The sequence below is a fragment of the Glycine max genome, chromosome 5 (assembly GCF_000004515.6).
Source record: "Glycine max cultivar Williams 82 chromosome 5, Glycine_max_v4.0, whole genome shotgun sequence".
Classification (NCBI taxonomy): Eukaryota; Viridiplantae; Streptophyta; class Magnoliopsida; order Fabales; family Fabaceae; genus Glycine; species Glycine max.
In genome coordinates, this window is record NC_038241.2 from 27,547,832 (window position 1) to 27,563,541 (window position 15,710).

The window sequence follows — 15,710 nt, forward strand, 5'->3', positions numbered from 1 at the left end:
AAAGTTTTGGGTTCAAACCTAACCGTTGTAGTAACAAACAAAAAGTTAAACGATGTTTTAGTTTTATACGAAATTCAAAATTATTTATGTATGCTCAAATCTTTCGTTGGGTTAAGGCATCTGGAGACTATTAAAGCCACTTAGTATGCACCTAGCTCACGGTATTTGCTGTATTCTAAAACATAATCTAGAACACCCAACTCACGCTACTCATACAAGAAGTTCCAAAAAATGGTGTTGTGGTTCCTTTGCAGTTTTGTTGCGGCTACATTGCAGTTGTGTAGCGAAAATTCATGTGATTTAAACCCACATCACAATTGCAGACTGATGCGATTGTGGGTAGCTCTACAACAACAATATTATGACAGAAACAAGTGTTGTAGTCCACAACTTAGAACCCTGGATCTCATATATAATACCTGATACCAATAGAGTGGCAACTCACCAGTATTAATAATGTAAACTCTCTTTTCATATATTATTACATTGTTGGTTCTTATATTGACTTAAAGCATTGGAATTCCTTTATAGATATCTTTCATCTTAATCATGTTTCACCTTTTAAAAAAAAAAATCCTCTTGTGGGCCTTTTAAGTACGAGGGCTTAGATTAATAATTTTAGCATCATACGTGAAAATTCTTTATTTACTTATCTCTAGTTACTTAAAATTGTCTTTATTCTTACTCCTAATTACGATTCAACCTTGAACCATTAAGGCCTATCACATGATTGTGATAAGACCCTTTCCCACATCAATGACAAAAAGGAAAGTTGTATTGGAAAGGGTTTTCCTTGCCCCTCCTAAAAGGAGCCGTGTACCTAATAAACCAACTGATGTGTCTCTATAAGTCCAACTTTCACTTTGTTTAGGAGTCATGTAAGACTTGCGACGGTTTAAGTAAGCTTCTCGAGAAAAATTTCAATGAGAAGAAAATAAATGAAATAAAATTCTTTATAAGTCAAAATAAAATTGATTTTTTTTTTAAAAAATTGAAATAAATAAAGTTGCTTCCAAGCACATTTAAAAAAACATGCATTTACTCCTAAAAATTTCTAATTTATTATCATCTAAATAAAACTTATTCTTCTAAAGTCATTTTTAAAATTCTATTACCAAAAAAAAGCAATATTTTAGTATATTTCCTTTTTCTAAATCAACTTTATAAAATTACGTTTGAGAATAAACGAGACTGAATCGTATGTTTGAAATTAATTTTTTCTTGAAAATTCAGTTTGGGAAAGTAAGACTTCAAATATTTTTGCAAACTGAGTTTGTAAACTTAAGTTTAACCTAAACTAGGGAAGTTTGATGAAAAGGAGATAATTCCATTTGGAATGTATCAAATGGGGTATTTTTTGAATTAGTTCTCAAATGAGGATAAGTTGTAGGAATTTTTACCACTTCTTGGTATGAAGTCATAAAAAAATTCATGATTTTGACTTTTTTATTTTTTAAATAGTGAAGTTATAAAAAATTCAATGACTTTAATTTTTTTTAATTATTTATATAAAATTATAAATTTTTCACCACTTCAAAATCATGCTTAATTTTTTTAAAATTAATTTTAAACGATTTTAAAATAAAATGAACTTATATCGTGCACAACAACATGAAAGAAAAATAAAATAGTAAAAAAATATAAAATTATAATTAAAATGATTTTAAAGTCGTTCACAATTAATTTAAAAAAAAATTAATCATCACGTTGAAGTCGTAAAAAAATTACGACTTTATATAAATAATTAAAAAAACTAAAATCATTAGATTTTTTATGACTACACTATAAAAAAACATCGTGATTTTTTTTACAATTTCGTACCTAAAAGTCATACAAATTCTTATAACTTATCTTTATTTGGGAATTAATTCAAAAAATACCCATTTGATAAATTCTAAATGAAATTGTCCCATTTTAGTCAAATCTCTCCTAAATTAGTTTCACACTTGAGATGTTTCAAAGTCAATGTCAGCAGAATTTAAAAAAAGCATTGGAAGGTGAGCAGCACATCGTGGCTATACCTTTGTATTTGTCCCATGTTAACTATCTCAATTAATAACCGCATCCAAGGTACCTGGGCATAGTCTAGCTAGGTGTGTTATTTTAGCAAGATTTTCACAGCAACAAACAACACACTGAGACTGATAAAAGGTAAACAAATTGGGTAAGAACGATTTGTTCAACAGTGCCCACCATCGATGGGGCAGAAAAGAAAAGGAGGTGGTGATGAAAAAATGATTTGTTCAATTATGTGATGACCCGTGAGAGAGTGAGCCAAAAGCTTAACTGCCTTAAGTCCCTCCCACAGTGCCCACCATTACATGACAAAATCCCAACTCCCATATACAAACAATTTGATGGCCGGCTGCTTCACATGCCTCCAAAATCCAACACGAGCAGTGCCTCCTACGGCTATAGGTACTACTATCCTCTTCCTCTCTCTCTCTCTCTCTCCCACTGCTGCTGCTGCGTCTTATATTACACTACACACATCTCTCTCATCCCTCTCTCTTTCCAAACCAAAAGGGTTATCTCAAGAAGTGGGATTAGCACCCTTTTTGTAGCCATGAAAGTGATGTTCTCAGCACTACTCCTTTTGCCCTTCTGATAAAGCCTGAACTTCCCCTAGAATGGTCTCTTTTGCCCAATTTGACTTCAAATATGTTTTCTTTTCTCGGGACACGAGTTTCCCTCCCTCTCCTCCGATCAGTCTCTGTTGCTGCCAAGAACCATAATAATATAAATCCCCCACGAAAAAGCTGAACTGTCTCTTTTCCTCTCGCAGCCAATTTCACCCACAACAACCTGGATCGCTCTTCCCAAAGGCAAAGGTACCCACTACTACTACTAGTCAGGTCCCTTTCTCTCTTTTCCCTCTTCTCTGATTTTTCTTTCTTTTTTTAAACACATGCATCCTCCATACCTAAAGTAATCTTATTTAAGTCTGAATAAAATTATTATTCAAGATCTTTGATTAAGTTAGTTAGTTAGAAGAAGACTTATGATTAAACCGGAACAATTCAACATTAGTTGATCAACCTGCTTGATGATTCCCTCTTTTTTGACAATTTGTTAATTGTTCCCCCTTTCACTCTTTCTCCCCCCCTCCCCCCACATGACGCAATTCACACCCTCACTTCCTCCCTTGCACCACCAAATCACACCCCTCCTCCAAAACCCTAACATAATGAACAAAAACCAAATCCCTAGGCCTAGGCCTTGGCCTGCAGCATGCTTCCCTACTACCTCCAAGGCCCTCTCCAACTTCGGCGACGCTAACTGCATGGAACAGTTGCTTGTTCACTGCGCCAACGCTATTGAAACCAACGACGTAACCCTCGCACAACAGATCCTTTGGGTGCTCAACAACATAGCTCCCCCTGATGGTGACTCCAACCAACGCCTCGCCTCTGGCTTCCTCCGCGCCCTCACCGCACGTGCCGCCAAAACCGGCACGTGCAAGATGCTCGTCCCCGCCGGCGGCACCAACCTCTCCATTGACACGCACAGATTCAACGTCATTGAGCTCGCTAACTTCGTCGACTTAACCCCGTGGCACCGCTTCGGCTTCACCGCCGCCAACGCCGCCATCCTAGAGGCCACTGAAGGGTTCTCCGTGATCCATATTGTCGACCTAAGCTTGACGCATTGCATGCAAATTCCCACACTTGTCGACGCCATCGCCAGCCGCAACTACCACGAGGTGCCGCCGCCGATAATCAAGCTCACGGTGGCGGCGGACGCTAGCTTCAGGGACAACATCCCTCCCATGCTCGACCTCTCCTACGACGAACTCGGAGCCAAGCTGGTGAATTTCGCCCGGTCTAGAAACATGGTCATGGAATTCAGAGTGGTTTCTTCGAGTTACCGAGACGGGTTCGCGGGTTTGATCGAACATTTAAGAGTGCAACAACAACATTTTGTTTATGCAGCAGAATCTCGTACTACTCCGAGTGAGGCTTTGGTTATAAACTGTCACATGATGCTTCATTACATCCCCGATGAAACCCTATCTGATACAACAGGCTTGACCTCTTTTCTCTACGATTCTTCTTCTCTTGCTGCTTCTTCTGCTGTTAGCGTTACTCCCACTTCCTCACTGCGATCATTGTTCCTTAAGTCCCTGCGAGGTTTAGACCCAACGGTCGTAATCTTGGTCGACGAAGATGCGGATTTGACTTCGAACAACTTGGTATGCAGACTAAGATCCGCGTTTAACTACCTATGGATCCCTTACGACACAGTGGACACGTTCTTGCCGCGAGGGAGCAAGCAGAGGCAGTGGTACGAGGCAGACATATGCTGGAAGATTGAGAATGTGATTGCACACGAAGGGGTTCAGAGAGTTGAGCGGGTTGAGCCTAAGAACAGGTGGGAGCAGCGAATGAAGAATGCGAGCTTTCAAGGAGTTGCTTTCAGTGAAGACTCTGTAGCAGAAGTGAAGGCCATGCTCGATGAACATGCTGCTGGGTGGGGATTGAAGAAGGAAGATGAACACATTGTGCTCACTTGGAAAGGACACAATGTGGTCTTCGCCTCTGCTTGGTTACCTGCTTGAACATTATTGTTTTGTACTTTATGAATGAATGATTAATAACTGACATTATTATTATTTTTATTATTTTCCTATTTAGTAGTCTTTGCAAGCTAGTAGCTAGTTAGTTACTTTCTTAAATAGTAGTACAGTGTACTTTTTAAGAGTAAATAAGTAGATCAGGAGTTATTTGTAGGTCTTTGTCATGGTTTTAGATAGTCTAAATTAATGCAGGTGTTTCATATTTTAATTCTTATAACATTTGCTTTTACACTTCATCATTCCTTTCTTTTAAATTAAAGTGGCGTTATTGATCATTTCTATTACTTTCTTTTTCTTTTTTCTCTTAATTTTTCTCTCCTCTCTCAAAGTATACACCTTCATTGAGTGTAATTTTATGTTTTGTTTGCTTATAGTAGTGATTAAAATGTCACTAACCAGTTGGATACAAAGTTTGTAATCTCAAGTAGTATCTCTAGAAATAATAGAAATGGATCAATAATCCCAATTATATAATCTCAAGGTTTATACCGCAGTTCATTGTGTTTACCACATACTTATCGATAACCAAATTGTTAGCCGAGTATAGGTGCGAAATCTCATGGGCAGAAAAACCATTTTCCTGTTGATTGCAGTGTTTTGGACTTAGAGACAATCAGACAATCATTTGCCAAAACTACAAAACAAATTTAATTTTGAAAAAAGATGTGGTCAGCGAGTTTCTTATGAATAATTAGCAAGGAATTAATAAATAAAAATGCTTTATTAAAAATCATGATAACATTAAACATTACATTTGTATGAAAAATCTTTCACTTTTAATTTCTCAAAACCATTAATTTCTTTTATTTAAACAATAAATTTTGAACACGATATCTGTAACCACTGAATATTTGACCACCTGAAACTAATATTATTAATGCTGAAAGTGCATTAAATGAGAAGCTAGTGACACACTATAATTGTCGTAGACCAACATGTACGTGTGATCATCAGTGTTGGTTTGTTATAATTGTCAGAATTCGATTCTCCTAACATAATGTTTCTATAAGTACTGTGAATGAAAAGAGCGTTGTGATAAATTTTCTCCTTAACTAAATTTACCACGACTTGATTCCGGATAATACGTGAAAGTGCAAACACCGAACGTAATTTTCAGATATTAAAAGATTAAGAAAAAGTTATGTACTAGTCATATTCTTGTGCTACGTTTGGATAGTGCGTAATAATATTCTTTTGCTTAATTAGCAGAAAAAAAATTCAGAAAAAAGAGTATTTACTAAACTAATGCTTACTTTACTCAATTACTGTCTTCTTTTTTTTTGTTGAAAAAAGTGACTTTAAACTCAAGAGATTTATTAAGAGAATATTTAAATTCGTGAAGAATTATGGATGAGTACTACAGACCGAAGAGTAAATGCGTAACTGTGAAGAACATTGAACATACGAAGTGTTGATAATGGCAAAAGGTTGCAATCCGAAATTCACTTATGTAAGTGACAGAGCAAGGTGGCAACAAAAGCTAATCTACAAGCTAATATTGGTTGTTGTTAGTTAAAACTTAACAACTGCTACTGTAACAAGTTGTAGTTGTGGGCCGTGTATATATAATATATATGTGTGTATAACGCTCTCGGGGTTCTCTATAAGTTCGAGTTGCATTCTCTTGTATCGAAAAGGTTTGGTAAGAGATATAAAACTATTAGGAAGAGACAAATCTTTGAACGTGAAAAGTAGAAGAGAGAATAATTATGCCTTTTTCTTCACTCATTTTAAGACTAAAAGAGTAATTTTATATAATTTGTCATTTTAAAAAGGAAATATTTTCTTGCTAGTAATTTTAAATCTAAAATAATAATCTTAACTTTCCCGCTCTATTTTAAAATAAAAGTTTAACTATACAAATAATTTTATCATATAACTAATATAATTATAATTATAATTTTATATTTAGAAAACATTATATTTTTATTTAAAACGTGATATATAAAAGGATATTAGGAAAATCAAAATTTATTTTATATTTAAAAATGGCAGACCTTTGTTTTATTTTTCTATCAAAAATTAATTTAAAATCTGGGAAAATATTTATTTTATATTAATAATAAATATGACATTTAAAATTTATATTTTTAATTTTATATTTCTAATTGATAATTAAATAGATAATAATTTTACACTAAACGCATTTTCTTAAGATTATATTTTAAAGCTTAATTGTAAGAATGAAATAAAAATAAAAAACAAAAAATTTACAAGAACCAAAAACAATTTTTTTCTATTTTTTCATTTATTTGTTAATAAAAAAATAATTACTTGGATGAGTATTGAGTAATCATTGGTTGCCACATTATATTAATGAATTATCCATTTAATGTATGATCAACATAATAAAAATAAAATATTTGTTCGGAGAGTATTTATAACAGAAAATTTGAATATACATCCAAATATGATCTAAATCATGACAAAATTGAGATAAAATATATCCAAATCAATTATAATTAATAAATACGTTATAATATTGTTTTTATCATTTGATATTAGTATACCATTTTAATACTTAAGTTATAACTAAATTGAGCTATAAAATTATGATTCATTTTAATTTTAAAATATAATAATAATAATAATAATAATGAATTATATCAACTAGAAACACATAATTAACATAAATTGAGTATAAAGCAATGTTAGATTTTATTTGTGACACATTGTTGGACAAAACTATTGGGATGATTAATATTTTTTTATAATCATTGATTTTTTTTAATTCTTAGATATTTATATTTAAATTTAATTTATAAAAAATTTATATGGATGATGTTTAATTTTTTTTTTATATTCCAACATCCTTCTTTTTTTTTAATTTAGAAGTATAACAGTATGATATTAAACTATTGTATATTCTATTTATATTATGTAAATTCATATTTATATTTATCTATTGTAGGGTTATATTAGGACAAATCTATTTGGACAATTTTTTTATTATAATCATTGCATTTTTTATATCAAGAGACACTTAGGTATTTATATTTAAATGTAATGTACACAAATTCTCTTATGAATGATATTTATATTTATTTTTATATTTAAAAGTCATTCATTTTTTCAATTTGAAGATATAAAACATTATATTTTTAAAAAATTATATATTTTGTTTATGTTGTGCTAATTTATACTTATATCCATCTATCACACACGGAATCATACTAGGAGAAATTCATTGAGACAATTAATATTTTTTTATGTTATTAGACTATTGGATATTTATATTTAAATTTAATTTATACAACATTTATATGAATGATGTTTAAATTTATTTTTATATTCAAACATCCTTCATTTTTTAATTTAAAAAGTATAAAATATATTTTTAAACTATTGTATATTATTTTATGTTGCACTAATATATATTTATATCTATCTATTACACAGATAATCACACTAGGAAAAATTCATTAGAATGATTAATATTTTTTTTTACAATCATTGTTTTTTTATGTTGATAGATACTTAGATATTTATATTTAAATTTAATGTATTCAACTTTATACAAATGATGTTTAAATTTATTTTAAATCAAAATATCATTCCTTTGTTTATTTTAAAAGTATAAAAATTATACATTTTTAACTATTTTATGTTCTATTTATATTGTGTTAATTCATATTTATATTCATTTATCATACTATTATTCACAAAAGAATAAATTCATTTTGGTGATTTTTTTTTATAATTATTTGTTTTTATGTAGAGAGACTCTTAAATATTTATATTTTAATTGATACACACAACTTATATAAAAATTATATTTATATCTCTTTTATATAAAAAAATCCTTCATTTTTTAATTTGAAAATATAAAAATTATGTTTTTCTTAAACAATTATGTATTTTATTTATGTTTCTATAATCCATATTTATATTCATTACACAAGTGACCATACTAGGAAAAATCCTTTTAAATGATTTTCTTTTTATAATCATTAGTTTATTTATATTAAGAGACTCTTAGATATTAATATTTAAATTTAATATATACAACTTTTATATATGAATGATGTTTATCTTTCAACTTTATACAAATGATGTTTAAATTTCTTTTAAATCAAAATAGCATTCCTTTGTTTATTTTGAAAGTATAAAAATTATACTTTTAAACTATTATATGTTCTATTTATATTGTGTTAATTCATATTTATATTCATCCATCACACTATTATTCATACTAGGATAAATTCATTTGGTGATTTTTCATATAATTATTGTTTTTTATGTCAAAAGTCTCTTAGATATTTAAATTTAATGTATGCAACTTTTATACAGTTTAAATTTATTTTTTTAAAAAATTAAAATATCCTTCATTTTTTAATTTGAAATGATAAATATTATATTTTTGAACTATTATATATTCTATATTTTGGTGCACTAATGCATATTTATATCCATATGTAACATGCGTATTTATACTAGGACAAATTTATTTGGGTTTTTTTTAACCATTATTTTATTATGTCAAGAGACTCTTATATATTAATAATGTTTAAATTTATTTGTATATGAAAACATTATTCTTTTTAATTTGACAATATAAAAAATTATATTTTTTTAACTATTATATATTCTATTTATATTGCGGTAATTCATATTAGTGAGTTATTTAAATTCCATAATTTATTTTCTTTGACTAAAAGTTATCAGGCATAGCCAAAAATTCTTTGAATAAGAAAATGGTATATTATATTATGATATATATTGGCTTAACCATAATCACTAGAATTATTATATACTAAGTATAAATATATAGAAATTCTAGTGATTATAGAATATCTTTATATAATAATATAAGTATGAATAATAATGAAAACAATAATATATATGAATATAAAAATAATAATATATAAGATAAAAATAGTAAATCCAGGTATCCATTATATGATAAATCCTTCCATTTTGTAGTAGGTCTAGTATTTCGGACAGTTGCAATGGCTTCTTTATTTCTTCATGTTAAAAAAATAAGATTTTTTAGATATGGAAAACAAAGTCAAATTCTGAGGTTTTTTATTCCCCAACTATAACACTAAATTTAAAAAAAAGGAGAATAATGAGTATAATCTTCCCCTCACACAATGTACTAATATACTCTATGATGGAGGTTCAAAGAACAAGCACATCTTTTGGGCCATTTCTACTTCTTAGGTTCATTGGGGTTACTGTTGGTTGCAATTTCCAGTTATCTTGATATGAATTTGTTCTTTATTTCTAAGGAAATTAGTGATTTTTCATTTATTTCAAACTTCATTATTTTTCAGATGATTATTTTTTGGGATATAGGTGGTGATTTTTATATCTTCAATAAAAAGGGAAAAAGGTAAGTTTTGTTTGTTGGGGATTTCATGGAAAAAAATAATCGTATTATTCTTGAAATACCCATGAACAAGCTTCACTCCATAAGAATAATAATAAAAGTTAAAGAAGAGGGTATTTTTACATGTACCAATACTTTTGATAGTATCATTTATCCGGAAACCATATAACAATGGTTTATTCCCTTGACTCGTATTGAAGATACTTTGAATGGGACACAAATTGCACATAAAGCTAGCGAATTATCCATATTTTTTGGGTGTACCACTTTTTTAATAATGAGAATTGGACTTAATTAAAAATTAAATTGCACAAAAAGCTTCAGAATTGTCTTATTTATTTCGTGTACCTTTTGAAATATTTTAATTTTTTTTTCAAAATATTTCAATTTTTATAGATGAGGTGTTATTTGATTTTGAAATTCGACTATTGTATTCCTAACCTGAAGTGCTTCTTGGTGTATTCATAAAAAGTAATAATTTTTTCTTCAAATCTTATTCAATTTATGTATTTTTTTTTCTAAATTAAACAAGGCAAGGAGTAACTCTTGAATTGCAAGTAAAAAAATATGGGAGAATAAAATATATAGTTATCTATAAACTCTATGATTTGTAATAGAGTTTATGCTTGATCCAAAGGTTATTATCATATAGAGTTGACGAATGAGATGAAGTTGAGTTCATTATATAAAGATGAAAAATGACAAAATAAAATATTCATTCCCCTTTTATATCTTACATCTATAGTCTTTTTGACTTGGTGTATCTCTTTCACAATTAAGAAAAAGTCTTGAATCTCGATTTATTAATTGGTGAAATACTAGGAAATCCAAAATTTTCTTGAATGATATTAAAGTAACAAGTATTCTAAAAAAATTCATAGAATTTGAAGAATTGTTTTTCTTAGATGGCATGTTAAAGGAATGTTCGAAAACACATCTACAAAACCTGTGTACCTAAATCTATAAAGAAACAATCCAATTAATCGAAATGCACAACAAAGATCATATGAATACGATTTTGCACTTCTCGACAAAAATATAATTTGTTTCTTTATTCTAAGTGGTTATTCTGTTCTTGGTAATCAAGAACTTGTTGCTATTAACTCTTTGGTTTAAGAATTTATATATAATTTAAGTTACACAATAAAAGCTTTTTCTATTCTTCTATTAACTGATTTATTCATAAGATTCCATTCAACCCATGGTTGGAAACTAGTGATTGGTTTCATCTATAAAGATTTTGGATTTACACAAAATGATCAAATTACATATTGTCTTGTTTCCACTTTTCTAGTAATTTTAGATACAATTTTAAAATATTTGATTTCTGTTATTTAAATTACATATCTCCATCACTTGTAATGATTTATCATTCAATGAATGAATGATGGAAAAAATGATTCACTTATCCAATTTTAATTTAAAGTTGTTAAGCTAAAAAGAAAAAAGCTTTTTATTTCTCTTCTTTTTAACCCCCTTAAATGAAAAAGGGGTTCCCCACCTTGGATAGGGAACTATGTGAGTGACTACCTAATCTTATTGTAGAAATTTTTAGGATCAATGATTAGACCATGCAAACTAGAAATTCTTTTTCTTGTATAAAGGAAAGGATTACGCAATCCATTCCCATATCGATCAAGATATATATAATAATTCTAGCACCCATATCAAACGCAAATTCAATTTTTGCACAGTAGGGTTATGAAAATTCCCGAGAAGCAACTAGTTGTATTGTCACTACTACAAAAAAACCTTCAACATCGATTCTGAAGGACTTTCAACATCAGTTTAGAACCGATGTTGAATCAACCATCATTGAAAGTGAGCACCTTTTGCATTGATTGTAGCCACAACCGATGTAAATCATCCTAACCTTTTGCATCCCATTCATCCTCTTCAACAATGAGAGGGTTACCAATTTTCAGAGAAGGTCCAGAAAAATCAAACACAATATTTTCATATACGACCCAAGGTAACAATTTAATAAAAGTAAGAGAGGTTGCAGTAGACTCTAGACACTAAGTAGTTATAACTTCCAAATAAGAAAGGAAAAACATCCTTATGCCTCTCTACATTAATACTTGCTTTATTTAAACATCTTTTTTATTGAACAATTGAAAATTTGTGATAATATGAAAGAATCATTAATAATTAAAATAAATTTCTGAATAAAAAATAATAATTAAGAACCAAAAAATGAACTCAAGAAACTAGTGTTAGTGATATATAAACAATAAATGATTGATTTACTTGCTTTGACATTTCAATAGCTGTTAGCTTTGCTATAGCAGTTTTTGCCTAAAAGCATGACAAAAAATAAGTTAGGCTAACTTACCAATGGTGTAGTAGAAATATTTTTTAAAGCTAATCCAAAAATGTAATAGTGAACATGATATTTTCCTCTCTCCTCCTTGACTGTACTTAGTCTAATAGTGATAGCACCAATTTTCGTACCTTGAAAATACAAGCATTGTATTTAGATCATATAACTACAGAATAATAAGTGTCATGAGAAGTAAACATGTTGGTCCAACCCAATGACCCATGCCCAATGACTTAAATAAGGAGGGACAATGTCTAAGAGTGCTTTATCTTAAAGTGTTGCATCTAAGCTACCAGCTTAAGCTTTTGGCAGAGTTATAGGTGCCCTTGCCTCTTTGGTTTATCAAGTAGGATTTTAAAAAATAATCAACCTCGCAGTTAGCACCCGCCATATTAAGCATGAGGGTGTGTGCACAGAGATCTTATCAATATTAAAAGGACAATAAAAGGAAGATGAAACAAATTTTCATATATCATTGTGAATAGGATAGGAAAATAAACTTAACCTAGAAAACATCAATATACAAGCATAGTGATCATATGAAAATATTGGGAAAAACAATCAAACTCAAATCTCTCCCAGCCCACACCCTTTTTTGAATCCTGTGCAACTGCATTTAAAATTATTTATTATCTGAGAAAAGAAATTACTATCTGGATAAACCATCTCATTTAGCATGCTAGATAGCAAATTTTATATCAATACTTCAACTATTAAATATTAGAATTTTGGTTTTTAATACCTAGCCTTATTCATATATATCACTAGCAGATAGTTGCAATGTAAACTAGATTCTATTATCAAATGATCATACACTACAAGAACATTAGAGAAGGCTAGGCAACCATTCATGCCAAAAACTAAGTTTGTCAGAACATTTAATATCAATGCTACTGACATCAATGTTACATACAACAAGAAAAGTAATTTATTTCAGAACATATGGAAAAAATGTATTTATGGAGTTTGTCTTAATTACCAATTTTAGAAAGCTGAAGCTTCATCATGGCTTTGACCCTTTCTTCATATGACTATAGAAGCAATTGATACCAAGTATAAAAACTCGTAGCATTCTTCAAGAATAGATAAGCCAAACTTAAACAAGAGATACAAATCTAGCAAGTAAGAAGCAAATAAAAATGAGAGCATACTTGATAATCATCGTACTTTCTCAATATTTTAACTCTCACTTTGACGCATGACAACTTCATTACACTGCCAATTTAGCCTTGGATCAAGAAAGGTGGAAGAAAACCACCTTTTTAGATGATTAATTAGTTAATTTCCAATTTCTTGGGCTAACATTAGGACACGGGAACTAAAAAGAACCCCGAATTAACAAGAACCTGCCTGATAGCAAAAAAAGCACATTATCAAATGCAAACATTTGAGTTCTATATTCATGACATAACAGCTTTTCACCATACAAGTTCCCTATTTATAAATCACTTTCCAAATTTAGTGTCTCAGTCATCAGAATACACATACCAAGATGAAAATAAATAACAAACACACATTTAAATAGGAAACAAAGTGACTAAGAATTCTGGTATAACCAGGACAAAGCATTTGTTAAATTAATTCTAAGTATTTTTCAGTTAAAAAACATTAAGGTTATTGAAAGAAAGAATTCGTGAGACAAATTGTGTGTTAGGCTACACATTTGTTCTATTATTTATTGATTGGTTTATAAGCAATTAGAGCAAAATCTCAACAGATCAAAAGCTAATATCTAGCCTAATAATTAGTAATTGATTATTATAATCTAATGAACACAAATACATATGATTAACTATATATTTTAGCATTCATGCTAGTATTCTAATCTATATGTTAATATTATAACAATGATCACTTCCTTTCGGGGAAACATTTCTATAAGCATACTAATAATTAATTTACAATATTTCACTACTAGAAAAATTGCATTCTACATCGGTTAATAAGGACATTCTACATCGATTTACAACCGTCATCATAGGCGGCGTCGTAAAAAACATAGACTATTCTACATCGGTTCTGTAAAGACCGTCGTAGAATGGTACAACTATTCTACATCGGTTTTGCAAAGACCGTCGTAGAATGACATCCATTCTAAGACGGTCACGTGCGAAGAACCGTTTTATAATGGTACGCATTCTACGACGGTTATCCTAGAACCGATGTAAAATGTATCCTATTCTACGACGGTCTTCCAAGAACCAATGTAGAATGATACTCATTCTAAGACATAATTCTAGAACCGATGTAGAATGCTTTTTTTTTGTATAATTGTGTCTCTCTTGTTCTTCTTTCCTTCTATTATTTAACATAGAAAAATAGTTACACACAAACTTATGACTCTTCATAATCACTAAATTTCATAAGAAATAATAATATTAAGCATATCTTCTTCAGTAGCATAGCCCATTCCTAGCATAAGTTGTGCTAAATCATCATGGTGTTCTCTTCCAAGTCTACTTGCACTGTTGGAAAAAGTATAATGTGAGATATACCGATATTTGAATTAAAAAGCAATGATTATGGAAAGAGGGAGAAAAAAGTAATCAAAATACCATTTTACTTGCCTTGTCCACATACCACAGACCACACGTTACAACTAATCTCATTTCTCTTTTGAGATTATATCAAATTAATAGTAGTAATTGATTAAACTTTAAATTAAGGTCTTTATATTTTTGTAACCATACTTTCTATTTAAATATAGATACATAAATAAATATTTATTCATTAAATTCTTCTATTAAAATAATAGCAGTAAATATTTTTTGAAAGTATATATTTAATTAAAATAATTTATTACTGACCATTGATTATATCAAGGAAAACTAGGTTCGGTGTGACCATTGATTAAATTTTACAAAAAGAAATGACATGTACAATACAGATGCATAAACATGAACATAAATATAAAACAAACTACCACTGCATCTAAAAACACAAGAAAAAAGTAGTACACAAATAACTAGGAAAAGAACATTTTGAGGAAGCTTAAAACTGAAATTATGAATTACAAACCTGGGTTAATTGTTGCGGATTATCCCATATAACTGACATCTAGCACCGCGTATGTACATACCCTGCAAGTAGACATTTTAGTATGTGCTTAAACACAATACACTAAAATAAAAGGCATAAATAAGGATGATGATTTTCAGTTAGGATCACCTGCTTTCTTGCTTTCTCAATCTCCAACTCCAATTGCATGAGCTTCACACGACTTGTTTCTAATTGTTGAACATAAGCCTATGAATTACATAAGTAAGAATCAGATTATAAACACCGGCCACCTTCCTAAAATATCTCCACAACTTAATAGTATGAATTGAATTAAATTAATGTTGGGCCACTAGCAACTGTCCAAAAAATTACCTGGCTCCACAACTTTCCCAATGCAATCTATCTAGTGTTATGCTTTAAAATTATAAACAAATAAACAAAGGGATTGAAATTGAACATCTGGATATGTAAATGGTTAA

At 29.7% G+C, this 15,710-nt stretch overlaps 1 protein-coding gene and 1 pseudogene across 1 annotated transcript; both read left to right on the forward strand.

Annotated features, from left to right (window-relative positions):
• The first annotated feature begins 2,226 nt into the window (after positions 1-2,226).
• Positions 2,227-4,850, forward strand: LOC100814364 (scarecrow-like protein 32). Its single transcript, XM_041015409.1, has one exon. The coding sequence runs from the start codon at positions 3,116-3,118 to the stop codon at positions 4,556-4,558; it is 1,443 nt and encodes a 480-aa protein (XP_040871343.1). The 5' UTR covers positions 2,227-3,115; the 3' UTR covers positions 4,559-4,850.
• A 5,775-nt stretch (positions 4,851-10,625) lies between these two features.
• LOC121174852 (chloroplast envelope membrane protein-like) lies at positions 10,626-11,296 on the forward strand (annotated as a pseudogene).
• Positions 11,297-15,710: the final 4,414 nt, after the last annotated feature.

Coding starts and splice junctions, on each gene's coding strand:
- LOC100814364 (XM_041015409.1), top strand. CDS start 3,116: ATGACGCAATTCACACCCTCACTTCCTCCCTTGCACCACCAAATCACA.